General features: G+C 36.6%; 1 protein-coding gene across 1 annotated transcript; it reads right to left on the reverse strand.

Moving 5' to 3' along the window:
- Positions 1-7550: 7550 nt before the first annotated feature.
- LOC140604445 (olfactory receptor 9A4-like) lies at positions 7551-9156 on the reverse strand. The gene has a single exon (XM_072775716.1). It carries the CDS (start codon positions 8800-8802, stop codon positions 7861-7863), a length of 942 nt encoding a protein of 313 aa, XP_072631817.1. The 5' UTR covers positions 8803-9156; the 3' UTR covers positions 7551-7860.
- Between the last annotated feature and the right edge of the window lie 6631 nt (positions 9157-15787).

Consider the following 15787-nt stretch of genomic DNA (forward strand, 5'->3'; position numbering starts at 1 on the left):
TGTTACATCAGGGAGAATGTATATATGCTTAAAACTGTGGCCTCTAAGGAGTGACACCAGAGGGTACACCTTGCCAGGGAAATGGACCTCACTAAAATAGTCCAGCCAGGACACTAAATAAATCAGCAAGCAAACAAACTATAGTACCAAGCCCCTGAGATGGGGTATCAGTATCCATAGTGTTACCAAATAATATCTAAAATGTCTAGTTTTCAATGAAAAATTTTAAGACATGGAAAGAAACAAGAAAGTTTGGCATACACAATAGGAACAGCACACAAAAGAAACTGCTTGTAGAGGGGCCAGATATCACTTTTAATGGTCATAGACTTCAAAGTAGTGATATAAATATGTTCAGAAAACCAAATGAAAAAATGCTTAAAGAAGTAAAAGCAGATATGTTGGCAAAAGTTCTTCACATACAGAAGATAAACAAAGAGATCAAAAAAAATTTTAAAAACATCAGATGGAAAAGCAAGAGTTGAAAAGTGAAATTAAAAATTGAGTAGAAGAGCTCAACAGTAGAATATTTTATAGAAAAATAAATTAGTAAACCTGAAGACAGATCAATAGGAATTATGCAACACAAAAAATAGAGAGAGAAAAAATGAAGAAAAATGAGCAAGGCCTCAGAGAAATATGGGACTCCATTAAGTTCACCAGCATATATGTAATGAGAGCACTAGAAGCATAGAAGAGATACAAAGAAAAGTAAAAAAAAATACTTGAAGAAATGACTGCTAAATATTTTCTAAACTTTAATACTATAATATACACATCCAAAAAGGTGAATGAAATCCAAGTAAAGTAAATTTAAAGAAATCCACAAACTAAGGTACTAAATATACTTCAATGGTACATTTTCTAAAAAAACAAAGAAAAAAATTCAAAGCAGCAAGAGAAAAACTTTTCATGCACAAGAGAACCCCAATAAGGTCAACTGCTGACTTCTCATTGAAACATTTAATACCAGAAGGCAATGGGATTCAGAGTGCAGAAAGAAAAAAAAAACATGGTCAATAACTATATTGTACACCGGAAATTAATATAGCATTGTGTGTAAACTATACTTAAATAAATAAATACATACATACATACACACATAGTAAATCAAGAATCTTATATCCACAAAACTATCTTTCAAAACTGAAAGCAAAAGAGACATTTCCAGATAAACTAAAACAGAGATTTTATGGCTATTAGTCCCCTTCTAAAAGAAATACTAAAGAGGGGAACCTGGGTGGCTCAATCGGTTGAGTGTCCAAATCATGATTTTTGGCTCAGGTTGTGATCTTGGGGCCTTGGGATCAAACCCCAAGTTGGGTTCCATATTCAGCAGAAAGTCTGCTTGGGACTCTCTCTCCCCTTCTCCTTCTGCCCCTCCTCCCTATATTCTCTCTCTTTTTCTCTAAAATAAATAAAATAAAACTTTTTTTAAAAGAAGTACTGAAGAAATCTCTTCCAATTAAAATCAAATGATTCCAGACAGTAATTAGAATTCATATATATGCAAAGAAATAGCACTGGTAAAGGTAATTCTATAATGATAAAAGATAGTACAAATGCATATTTCTTCCCTTGCCATCTTTAACTGATTTAAAAAGCAACTATATAAAATACTAAGTACATATTGTTGAGTGGATAACATAAAGAAATGTAATATATTTGCCAGTAATAGCATGAAGGAGATGAGTAGAGACAGAGTTGTTTTGGAGAAAGAAAATGACATCAAATGGCAGCTTGAATCTGAGGCAACTTGAATCTCCCAGTTTCTTTAAAATATAAATAAAGTAAAAAATTTTAAAAAATTAAAAATATGTAAAGTAATAACTGTAACAATGTATTGCTAACTTTGTAACTATATAGACACATATAATAACAGTAAGAAAAGGAGAAAGTGGAGGTAGGTTGGTGCACTGGGTAAATGTGTAATGAGCACTAAGGAGGGAAAATGATATGATGAGCACTGGGTATTATATGCAACTGATGAATTATTGAAAACTACATGTGAAACTAATGATGTACTATGTGATGGCAAATTGAATTTAAAGAAAGAAAAAAGAAAAGGAGGACAGGGACAGGCTACATAAGAGTAATGTTTCCCTAGCTAACTGGCATTGTTAGTATAAATCTAAAGTCAGTTCTAAGTTAAGATATACATGGTGAACCATGGAGCATCACCTAAAAAAAAATTTTTCAAAGTTGCATACTTTAAAAAAAAAACAATAGATAAAGAAATCAAAATAAAAAGCTTTTACAAAGTGAAGAAAACCATCAAAAAAATTGTAAAGGCAACCTACTGAATGGGAGAAGATAGTTGCAAATGATATATCTGACGGGAGGTTAATATCTGAAATATATGAAAAAAATAATACAACTCAGCATAAAAAAACCCAAATAATCCAATTTGAAAATGAGCAAAGGACCTGAATAGACATTTTCCCAAAGAAGCCATTTAGATGGCCAACAGACACATGAAAAGATGCTCCACATCATGAAACATTAGGGAAATGCAAATCAAAATACAATCATGTATCACTTCACACATCTCAGAATGGCTAAAATTTAGAAATAAGTGTTGGGGTACTTGAGTGGCTCAGTCAGTTAAGCGTCCTTTTTCAGCTTGGTCCCAGGGTCCCACATTGGGCTCCCTGCTCAAAGAGGAGTCTGTTTTTCTTTCTCCCTCTGCTGCTCTCCCTGCTTGTGTTCTCTCGCTCTCTCTCTCTCTCTGAAATAAATAAGTAAAATCTTTGGAAAAAAATAAAGAAAGAAAGAAGAAAGAAAGAAAGAAAGAAAGAAAGAAAGAAAGAAAGAAAGAAAGAAAGAAAGAAAGAAAGAAAGAAAGAAAAAGTGTTGACAAGGATGTCAAAAAAAAAAAAGGAATGCTTGTGCACAACTGGTGAGAATATAAATTGGTACAGCCACTGTAGAAAACAGTATGGAGGTTCCTCAAAAAATTAAAAATATAAATACCATATGATCCAGTAATTCTACTACTGGCTAATTACCAAAGAAAATAAAAACACCAACTAGAAAAGATATATGCATCCTTATGTTTATTGCATCATTATTTACAATAGCCAAGATATGAAAGCAACCCAATAAATATATACTATATATACTATATATTGATATATACTATATATATCAATAAATGAATGGATAAAGATGTGGTATATATATATATAATGGAATATTACTCAGTCATAAAAAATGAGCTCTTCCCATTTGAGACAAAATTGATGGACTTAGAGAAAAAGTGAAGTCAGTCAGACAAAGACAAATACCATAGGATATCAGTTAAATGTGGAATCTAAAAAATAAAACAAATGAACAAACAAACAAAACAATTCATTATTACAGAACAAACTGGTGTTTGCCAGAGGAGAGGTGGGTGGAGAGATGGGTGAAATATATAAACAGAATTAAAAAGTACAAACTTCCAGTTATGAAATAAATAAGTCACAGAGATGAAAAGCACAGGATAGAGAATACAGTCAGTAATATTGTAATAACATTGTATGGTGACTATATTTATTGTGGTGAGCACTGCGTAATGTATAGAGTAGTTAAACCAAGATGTTGTACATCTGAAATTAATATATTATTTGTATGTTAATTATACTTCAATTTAAAAATAAAACATTATAATCCAAATAAATAAATAAATAAAATGTCATACCAGTAAATATTCATTTAAGGTAAAAATAATATAACTATGATTAATATGTGAAATGATGTAGTGGAAAAGATGACCAACATGCATAAACAAGGAGGAATTTCAGCAGAGAAATAAAAACTATAAGAAAGAATCAAATGAAGATATTATATATTTTTAAAAAACATTGCAAGAGGGTAAAGGAATTCCTTTCATAAGCTCATCAGAAGACTCAACAAAGCTGAAGAAAGAAATCAACAGACTTGAGAACAGGCCATATCATATATACACAACATAGTTTCCTAAGTTTGCCACCACCTAATTACTTTGACCATAGTATTTTATATTCCCACCAAAAACATATAAAAGTTCCAATCCCTCTCTCTCTCTCTCTGTGACTATCATAAAAAAAATAAAAAAATAAAAAAATAAAAGGGATCCCTGGGTGGCGCAGTGGTTTAGCGCCTGCCTTTGGCCCAGGGCATGATCCTGGAGACCCGGGATCGAATCCCACGTCGGGCTTCCGGTGCATGGAGCCTGCTTCTCCCTCTGCCTGTGTCTCTGCCTCTCTCTCTCTCTCTCTCTCTCTCTCTCTCTCTCTCTGTGACTATCATAAAAAAATAAAAAAATAAATAAAAAAAAAAGTTCCAATCCTCAAGCATTAATGTCAATACTTAGTATTCCTAGAGTTTTACTTTCTTGCTATCAGATGGAAGTGATGGGTTGATGGCTGAGTAAATTTTGGCAAGTAACTTAACCTCCTCAGGCCTTCATTTTCTCATCTGTTAAGTGAACATAATACTCCTAACCTCACAGGTTATGGCCAGGATTGAATAAAAATATGCAGAAATTACAAGGTATTTAGTATGCAATCAATACTTCATTCTTTCAATATATATGATTCCAGGGCATTCAGCAAAATTCTTATACAGTACATGGTCAATATAGAAAAATCAGCCAAATGTTATAGAAGTTATATTCTGTATCTATATTAAAAGAATTCCTCATATTCATTGACAAAATAACAAAGAAGTTAAGAGCAAACGTGTCAAGTTGCATTTCTGTTCTTTTTTGAAAATTCTTTATCAATATTAATAAAACACTGGAGATATTCCAATTTGGAAAAAAAGAAATTATTCTGGTGGCTATGCAAAATAAATAGAAGTTTTAATTACAAACAACTCCCTTATTTTTCCTTATCTCCTAATAAGCATAAGTATAAAATAAATTTCATATTTTAATTTACATAATATAAGCAATTATTTATGCATCATTAATGTTGAACATAGGGAAATACTCATAAGACATAAAATAGAAAAGCTGAAAGTCTTCTCAGAGATATATAATGGATACTAAGTGGATAAATATTTTATTGTCACCAAGGAACTTTTTCAGAAGAGAGACTATTACAACCTTTCTTGGTTGAAAGTAGCATCATCTCTAATTTTGTTTTGTTTTTACTATGAACATATAACTAACAACACAAAGCATATGTTATGAGGCCAAAGTGTAAATCAAATAAAAAACTGCAATACATTACATATGACATATATCAAAGTATACATAAGACTTACTTTGAGTATGATAACTCAATGTACACAAGAAGTTCAAATGAATGTCTATAATTAATATTTCTTTTTGAACACCTATATTGATTACATATATATACACAAATATATATATATATATATATATATATATATATATATATATATATACACTCAGTTGTAAGGAGTAGAGACAAAAATATAAATAGAGCAAGAGGCTATTGAGGTTTTATAGTATAAACAGCAGAAGGGGAAGTGTGAGTCATCTAAATTTACTATTGTGTAGGTCATACCTGCAGCTTGGGAAATTAGAGTCTCTAGTATGAATATGGAGTAGACATCCAGGTTGAAAATAAGCTTGGCTTGCAGGGCAGGTGCACAATGACACAATAGACTGAAGGTCTGTGTCCTCATAAACTCAAACCCAGACACCCACTGCAGCTGATTTGGGGGAAGGGGCTTCTTAGGACGTAAATAATTTGAAATGAAGTAATTAGGCAGGGCTTTGATTACATGAGATTATGTTCCCAAAAGAAAACAAACAAACAAACCGGAGTGCAATTGCTTTCTCCTCCCAATCATATAACAAGGAAATACCAATTAAGAACATAAAAAGAAGGTGGCCATCTACAGGTCAGGAAGAGAATACTCACCAGACACTGAATTAGTATGAACCTTGAATGTGGACTTTCCTGTCTCCAGGACTAGGAGAAAGAAATTTCTCTTGTTTAAACCACAAAATGTACAGGGTTTTGTTACAGTAACCCAAAAAGGCTAACACAGTAACTCCTTCATTCAAAAATCAGAGAACAAACGGAAGATCATCGTCTTCAGTACAAGAGATCTTTAATGCCCCATTCACTAGTTCTTCAACCTGGGACTCTCCTTTTCTTCTCAAAGCCAAGGGCATTCAGAGAGGCAGTCTAGAATACTACATATCTGAGATACAGAAGAGGAATGGAAATGTTGGTTGAGCAGAAGGGGAAGGATAGGAATGTATTACCAGTGGGTGGTCAGAGCTTGACTTGAGGGGAAAGAGAAATGAGGTAAAGGGAAAGAAGGAGAAAGAGAGAACAGAAGAACTCAAGGGGAAAGGGAGAGAAGAGAGAAGATAGTTGGTAGGTGAACAAAGGGTGATCTGGACAGGGTGCAAGAGGCATGGGGGATGACAGGTTGAAAAACCAAAGGAACCATACAGGAGGACAGTGAGGCTCTCTTCTGTCCTCCTAATTTGCCTCTACCAGCCCAGAGACAACATAGGCTGTGCAAAGCCTTGTGTAAATGAGAAAAGGCATCCTCTCTGGAGTACTGAAGGAGAAAAAGTGGTATTGTTCTAGAGAGACAGCAGACCTCAGGAAATGAGCCTGGGGTGGGAGATATCTTTATGTCAGTCTTCAGCCCTTTCTCCAGTGCAGTCCCATCACAACCCGTTGGTTGGCTGGGAGAGGATGAGCTGGATTAAGGCCCCACTCTCAACATCTCATCTGGTGCCATATGCAGGGAAGTCAACTAGATCATACTTACTGGTCTTCCCTGTCCTCACCAAAAGGAAGGCATCCTCACACAGTACAATCCCATGGAACACCATCACCCACTGCTGGCTGACTCAGTATCTCCACCCAATTCTGAGCTGGCAGGTGCTGTTGAGTGTTACCATTAAATCAACACCTTCCTTCAAACCCCTTCTTCAAACATTATGAACTTCCTACAACTGCATTGCCAAAAAAAAAAAAAAAAAAAAAATGCCCTGGAATTCCTAAAGAACTATGAGTTAGGAGAGTAGCTTTTCATTCCTCTGATGCTCCCCACAGGGAAGATCTAAGGAAAGCTACTGAGATATTTGGATTTGGGAAGACATAGAACCAAAGGCAACATGAAGCCTGAAGCCTGGGTCTGGAAGCAGTCTCAACAGACATAGTTGGTTTAAGCAGGTATAAAACACAGGATGCTCTCTCTAGAATTAAGTCCTTTAATTCTTATTTGTCTCAATCCCCATATATGCCAAAATATTTCATATCTTGACATCACCAAGACTTACTAAAAGGAAAGCATTCCAATCCCTTAATCACCACTCTAGATCAGTTCTGTGGCAAAATGTATATAACATTATAATTTGAGGTAGCAATGGTGCCAAGATAACATGATAAGCAACATGAGAAAAGGAGAACCATAGAATAAAGTGCATACAGTGATAACACAAAGAAATTATATAAAAATATATGAAAAACCCAACAATAGTTGATAAAGTAACAAAGTGAGCATCTCTCCCTTGGTACTCTGATTATGCCAGATGCCTCCCCTCACCTTCTTCCCACTTCCTTCCCTCCTAGGAAATATATCTCCAGCAATGGATTATAGAGAAATTAATTGAGCTATGGAAAGCTACAAAAATATATGTATTTCCTTTCTCTAATCCTCACATTTCCCAAGGATGGGCTTTCATAGTTAAATATTGGAATCATCAGAAACTGAGAATTGAGATTCTAACAGGCAGAGAATGGATTTCATTTTTCTCTTCTCTTCTTCCATACCTCCTTGGGAATTGTACACTATTAACCTTTGAAACATGATGATGATAAGATTGGAATTATGGTTTTCTGGGTTCCTAAACAATCTATAGTGTGGATATTACCACCTAAAACTGAGGTAGAGAATTCAACCTTTGAAGAGTTGATTACAGCATTTCATAAGATCCCAAAGGGCCTCTTTGACTTTGTCGTTCCTGAGGGTGAAGATGAAAGGATTCAGGAAAGGGGTTAACACAGAAATCAACAGGGAAACTATTTTATTATACTCCGCTGCCTGCGTTAGCTTAGGTTTCACATGGATAAACAAGCAGCTGCCATACATAATAACAACAACAGTGAAATGAGAAGCACATGTAGAGAAGGCTTTCCTCTGGCCTGAGGCTGTGGGCATCCTGAGGATGGTGCAGATGATGTAGGTGTAGGAGATAACTGTTGGGGCCAGAGAACCAATGATAATGACAATAGCCATTAAGAAAAGAACAAACTCTGTGAAAAGGGTGTCATCACAGGATAGTTTGAACAGTTGCCCTCGGTCACAGAAAAAATGGTCTAACAGATTGGACTTGCAGAAGGTAAACTGAAATGTGGCATAGACAGGCCATATTTCAGAAAGAAACCCAAATGTCCAGGACACAATGACCACCCAGATGCAGGTGCGGCTGTTCATAATGACATTGTACCTCAAAGGGTTACAGACAGCCACGTAACGGTCCACAGCCATCGCTCCCAGTAATGCAAACTCTGTAGTCGCCACAGCAAGGTACAGGAAGAGCTGGGTGGCACATGCAGCCAAAGATATCGTCTGCATCCCAGGGAGTAGCAACCCCCAAAGCATCATAGGAACGATAATAGTTGTAATTAAGATCTCCGAAGCAGAGAGGTGACCAAGGAAGAAATACATGGGGGACTGCAGACGTTTATCAACACACACAATCACAATGATGACTGTGTTTCCCACTAATGTCACTGAGTAGGAGAAAAAGAATATAGCAAAAAGAATGTGGTGTAGTTCTTGGGACCCGGGGAAGCCTAGAAGGTAGAACTCAGTGGCACTAGACAAGTTGTTCATTGTTTAGTCCTTGTTTCTACTCCTTGTACCACCTAGGATCAAAGACACAACAGCTCCACATGGTCCTGCTCTCAAAAGAGAAGGAAGAGAGGTTAGGTTGACAAACTATTTCCAACCTGAAGATCAGGTGACGTGTCTCTACTGCTCACAAACTGCACAAGGCCACACCTGAATGTGGGCACATCTCATCCAGCTCAAGGCTACCTGTCTGGACTGGGGAAAGATTTATTCCTCTCTACTGGGGATAGGAAAACATACCCTGTCTTTCTACACCACTGGAGGTGCCTTCTCTCAGGGCACAGAGGATAAGACTGTTTAACTGGCCAGTTCTGAATATGAGTTGATCAGCCTCTCCAGTCCTGGGATCGTCCACGTCTTATGTTCGCTGTAGCAGATGACGTAATGGTGGTCCAGGTGATGTTCAAAATATGGAACGTTGAACCCTGTGCCTCATCCCTACTGGTACTGTCTAGATCCATCTTGGGGCAGTAGAAAGGTGGCATGGGATCTAAGACCAACACCCCTGCCTTCTCCAGATGGTAAACCTCCACAGTACAGAGCAGCAACATCTACAAATGAGAACTCAGCAGCTTGAGATAATTTCCCGGGGCAGAAGCATTCTTCTCTAATTCCACATGCCCTGCAAAGTGTTGGGAGGGAGGAAAAGTGGCACCTGGCACTGACAATGATAGATCTGAGGCCAGTAGCCACTTAGGATGTCTGGATCACTCTCACTTTACCCATCCCATTACTCACATGTCGTCTCCTCAGAGGACTCTTGCCAGTTACCCCATCCCAATTAGGAATGATTTCCTCATTTTTGGATTTTTGGACATTAGCATTTCTTCATAGCACTTATTATTACCTGATATGATATGTGTACCTATTTCTTTCCTTCATGTAACATGAAGCAAATGAAGCAATGCGTTTGCACTGCTGCACAGAACAAACAAAAATCCCTGCCCTGTTGAGCTTATATTCAAGGGGAGGGTGGATGTTAGACCATACACAAGAAAAGTAACTAAAATTACGGTGTTAGTTTATTGATCATGCCAGAATAACTATAAAGCAAGGAAGATGGACAGGAAATTTAATTTTATTTATTCATGTTCCTCTATGACACTAGAATATAAACTCTATGAGGGCAGGGACATGTTTATGTATATAATATTGTTGAGCTGTAAAGTAGTGCTAGTAAATTGTTAGTATATGGTGGATGTATGGATGTGTGATATATGATTCAATAGTATTTGTTCCTCACCTGAATAGCCTGGCCACACCCCGAGAGCCTACTCTTCTTGGTTTCCCTTCATGGCTCATGTTATCATTTTCCCCTCCTCACTTCCCTTACTCATACAACCTCCTCTAAGGCTCTGTGGGCTATTTAATGATGGAGAAACAGGTCAAGGACAGAATTGTTGGGACAGCTCAGAGATCTATATTTCTACAATGTCTGCATAATGAGCACTAGGTGACAAACAATAGAAGAATCTTGTTGTTCTCAAGCAGCGATGTCTGTTCTTAGTATTGGGACAGAGAAGAACTGAATATTCTCTCAGTTGTGTATGGAAACACCAGAAAAGAACTTGTCCACCCTGCTGCTCCCCTTGTCAACCCTTCAGACTCTATGCCTCCTTGTTGTCGGTCCCAGCCAAGCCCAGAACTCCCACCTTGGTCTTCTTTGACTCTTTTCTTCTTAGTGGAAAACCATGAGAAGACACTCACCTCCATGGAGAGGACTCCACCACTTCTCAGGCTCCCCTGAGCTCAGCCAAGGCTAACTCCTGTCTGCCTACTGCTCAGCCATGCACAGGGGCCAGAACAACTTGCTCAGGAGGAGCTTAGGAAAAAGTCCAGAAGTAACAGTGTTGTGGGGAATGTTTCTCTTTCCCACTACCCTCCATCCCAAGGGGGACTTAGTCACTGAGGTGTCTGTTCTTAATTAGCCCAGGTTCAGGGTATCTCTAAGCAATCAGTCTGGGGAGAATAAAACAAAATTTTAGTTATTCCCATTTTGACCAATTAAGTGTCAGAAATTTCCAAAGTTTTTGCTTAATGGGGATACTGGAAATATCACTAATCAGAGGCTTTTCAACAACAAGACTGTCTTCTCAAAGGCCCAAGTCTAAGTTTCAAAAAGACATCTCAGGCACTAAGCAGATCAGCCCTTCTGCTCTATATCCTAGACTCTTCCCTGATTCTCTTAGCTACTCAGAGAAAACATCCTCCCCCACCCCTCAATAAGACACATGACAATTGACCTCTAAAATATGTACAAATAGCCAAAAAAAGCAGGCATATTGGTCTCAGTGAAAGCCTTACCTTCACCAGAAATCTCGACAAAGCCCGTTTCCTCCTTCACTAATTTTACAGAGAGGCTCCTGCTCCTCACCCTATGTACTCGGCATCAGAAGGGGAGAGTTTCTGCCTCCAAATCTCCATTCTCTGCTATTGTCTCAGGTTTCCACTCTTCTGAACACATGTGCATCTGTATGCATTCAAGCAAGATTCCGCCAGCCATTTATTTCTATGTTGTGCCCATGATTGCCAGCTGGGCATTTCAAAGTGGCGACAGCATAAGGACAGCTAATGTAGGCAGTTATATTTACAACCTAGACAACTGACAAATGTAAATTGTAAGTCTGCTTTATGCTAGAGTGAGACAGAAAAAGTGACAGTTACAAAACATTTATCTGGATTTGGGATTTCACTTGAAATATACCTGTTAAATCTGAGAATGTCAATAGGTACAGAATGGTATAAATTGGGAATAATCTTCCTTCCCATTCCTCACATTGCCATGCTCAACCAGAGTGCCATATAATTTAGAAATTTCCTAAGAAAGTATTTGCACATTCTTTATAGAAAATGGTGTGGGAATGTGTTTTATGACATTTTCTCTCTCACTTAACAATATACAAATGATATTCTCAAAATAATCCATGGTTATACAGTAAATCAATGACAAAGATGGCAAGAATATACTACGGAATAAGATGTCTCTTCAATAAATGATGCTGGGAAAACTGGACAGCTCCTCTGAAAGAATGAAACAGAACTACTTTCTTACACTATACACACACACAAAAATAAATTTAAAATGTATTTAACACAAAATATGAGACCCAAAACCATAAAATTCCTAGAAGAAAATATAGCCAGTAATCTCTCTGACATCAGTCTTAGCAACTTTTTTCCAGATATGTTTCCTCAGGAAAGGGACACAAAAGCAAAAATAACTATTAGGACTACACCAAAATAAAAAGCTTTTGTACGGTGAAGGAAACCATCTACCAAATGATAAGGCATTCTACTCAATGGAAGAAGATATTTGCCAATGATATATCTGATAAAGGATTAATATCAAAATATGTAAAGTACTTATACAAGTCAATACCAAAAGCTCCCAAATAATCCATTTTCAAAATGAGCAGAAGACCTGAATAGGATACATTCAAAGAAGAAGACATATAAATTGTCAAAAGACAAATGAAAAGATGCTCAGCATCACTAGTTGTCAGGAAATACGAATCAAAACCACAATGAGATGACACCTCACACTTGTCAGAGTGGCTAGTATAAAAAGAAGAGAAAGAGATAAGTTCTGGCAAGCATGGGGAGAAAATAGAACCCTGAGTACTGTAGATGGGAATGTAAATTGGTATGGCCATTGTAAAAAACAATGTGGATGTTCCTCAAAAAATTAAAAATAGAAATACCAGGGATGCCTGGGTGGCTCAGTGATTGAGTGTCTGCCTTTGGCTCATGGCGTGATCCCAGTTCAGGGACTGAGTCCCACATCAGGCTCCCTGTGAGGAGCCTGCTTCTCCCTCTGCCTATGTCTCTGCCTCCCTGTGTGTCTCAAAAAAAATAAAAATACCATATGATCCAGTGATCCCATAGTAGGTATCCACACAAAGAAAACAAAAACACTAATTCAAAAAATATATATATGATCCACCCCATGTTTATTGCAGCATTTCAGCAATAGCACACACACACACACACACACACACACACACACACAGAGGAGTATTAGTCAGCCATAAAAAAGAATGAGATCTGCCATTTGTGATAACATGGATGGATCCAGAGGTTATTAGGCTAAGTGACGTAAGTCAGGCAGAGAAAGACAAATTCCATATTACTTCACTGTTATGTTGAATTAAAAAACAAAACACATAAACAAAAAAGTACAAACAAATAAATACACAGACAAATACAGAGAATAAACCAGTGGTTGCCAGAGGGGAGAGGGATAGAAAATGGACAAAATGGGTGATGGGGAGTGGGAGGTACAGGCTTTCAGTTATAGACTAAGTTGTGGGGATGAAAGGTACAACATAGGGAACATAGTCAATGGTATTGTAATAGTGTTGCATGATGAGATATGGTAGCTACACTTGTGGTAGCATAACATAGAGTTGAAATCCTATGTTGTACCCCTGAAACTACTGTAATATTATGTATCAATTTTATCTCAATAAAACAAAACAAAAAATATACAATTAAACAAAAATTTTAAAAAGATAAATTCTCATATCAATACATTTTGCCTTCTTTTTTTGTATAGTATTTGTTTATATGAATGCCTCATTCTTTATTAGCTAGACCTCTTGATCAGTTTTTCCTGTTTACTCTTTTACTATGAAAAAAATGTTATAAGAGTCCATACATAGTATTATTTCTGGTACAAATCCTTAGAATTAGAATTTCCAAGTCAAAAGGTAGATATTTTTACCTATTATTGTTATTGAAACCAAGCTATCCTTCAAAGGTTTTGGATTGATTTGCACAACTTCTAAGACTGCATGATGAGAACACTCTTGATTTCCCCATCCACTACCATCCAAATTTATAACCAAAAGTTTAACTTTCAAATTGAAGAGGACAAAATTAAGATATCTTAAGAGAGAAATCAATTGGAAAACTGAGGAAATAGAAAATCTTTGGAAGATAAAAATTACCAAAACTGACTCAAAAAGACATTAAACAACTGAAAATTCCTAAATACATTCAATAAATTGAACGCATAATTTAAAATCTTCCCACCCAGAAAACTATAGGTTCAGATTACTTTGCTAGTGCACACTATCAAATATTTAAGTAAGTGGGGTGTCTGGGTGGCTCAGCGGTTGAGCACCTGCCTTCAGCTTAGGGCGTGATGCCGGAGTCCTGGGATCGAGTCCTGCATCGGGCTCCCCGCGCGTTCCTGCTTCTCCCTCTGCCTCTCTCTCCGTGTCTCTCATGAATGAATAAACAAAACCTTTAAAAACATATATTTAAGGAAATAATAATACCAATTCTACACAAAATCTTCTAGAAAATTAGAGAGAACACTGCCCAATTCATCTTTTTAGGCCAGAATTATCTTAATACCAAAGACTTCACAAGAAAATAAATCTATAAAACAATATTCCCAATGAACATAGATGCAAAAATCCTTAATAAAATGTCAGAAAATCAAACCCAGCAATACGTAAAAATAATAGTATACTATAACAAAGTCATGACTTTTCTCCAGAAATGAAAATATTGTTTAACATTTTAGGATTAATCAATATAATTTCCCGTGTTAATGGAAGTAAAGAGAAAACCACATGATCATTTCAATAGGAGCATAGAAAGTATTTGATGAAAATTAACATTCATTAATTTAAAAACCTGAAAAAAAAATGGAAACAAAAGAAATTCTTCCTCAAACTGTAAATTGCATATCACATAAAACCTAGCACTAACAATAAAATTTAATAATGAAAGGCTCAATACTTTCCCTTTAGGGAAGATGGAGAGGAAGGCAAGGATATCTGTTCTCACTTCAGTTCAATATTGTACTGGAAGTTTTAGCTAATGCAATAAAGCAAGATAATGAAATTAAAAGCATGTGGTTAGAAAATAAAGAAATAAATTGTGTATTTACATATTACATAATCCTATCTGTAAAAAAAATCCTAAGAAGTCCACAAAAAGAGGGAGCCTGAGTGGCTCAGTGGTTGACTATCTGCCTTTGGCTCAGGTCATGATCCTGGGGTCCTGGGATGGAGTCCTGCATTCAGCTCCCCATGGGGAGCCTGCTTCTCCCTCTAACACTGCCTCCCCTTCTGTGTCTCTCATGAATAAATAAATAAAATCTTTAAAAAAAAGATTTTATTTATTTATTCATGATAGTCACAGAGAAAGAGAGAGAGAGGCAGAGACACACACAGGCAGAGAGAGAAGCAGGCTCCATGCAGGGAGCCCGACGTCGGATTCGATCCCAGGTCTCCAGGATCGCGCCCTGGGCCAAAGGCGGGCGCCAAACCGCTGCGCCACCCAGGGATCCCAATAAAATCTTAAAAGAAAAAAAAGAAGTCCACAAAAAAGTACTAGAACTAGTAAGTGATTATCAAGGTCACAGGTCAAAAGCTAAATATACAAAAATCTGTTATACTGAAAAACTAAGGGATATATTTTACAAACTATGTGCAAGAATTAAAGCCATAAAGCATTACTGAGAGAAATTAAAGAAGACCTAAATAAATGAAAAAAAATTCTGTTTTCATGAATCAGAAGGCCCAATTTTGTTAGAAAGCCAATTCTTTCTTAGTCTAAAGATTCAACAAAATTTCAAAATCATAGTAGCCTCTTTTTTTAACATTGAAAAACTGACTCTAAGATTTATATGCAAATATAAAGGATCAGAATAGACAAATGATTTTTTAAAAAGAACAAAGCTTGGAGCCTCACAAACCTTATTCAAAGACTTACTATAAAGCTACAATAATTGAGAGTGTGTTATTGACATAATATCATGTAGATCAGTGGACATATACACTAATGAAATGGAACAGAGAATTCAGGCAGACTCAAAAATGTATCTTCAATTGATTTTAATAGTATATACTAGTGTTGAAGGAGGAGCAAAATGCTCCTTTCTATCATCATATCCTATTTCTGTCCAGAATAACCTAAAATTTTCTTTGCAATCAAAGCTCTGTCCTGAAAA

Source organism: Canis lupus, chromosome 15 (genome assembly GCF_048164855.1).
Source record: "Canis lupus baileyi chromosome 15, mCanLup2.hap1, whole genome shotgun sequence".
Classification (NCBI taxonomy): domain Eukaryota; kingdom Metazoa; phylum Chordata; class Mammalia; order Carnivora; family Canidae; genus Canis; species Canis lupus.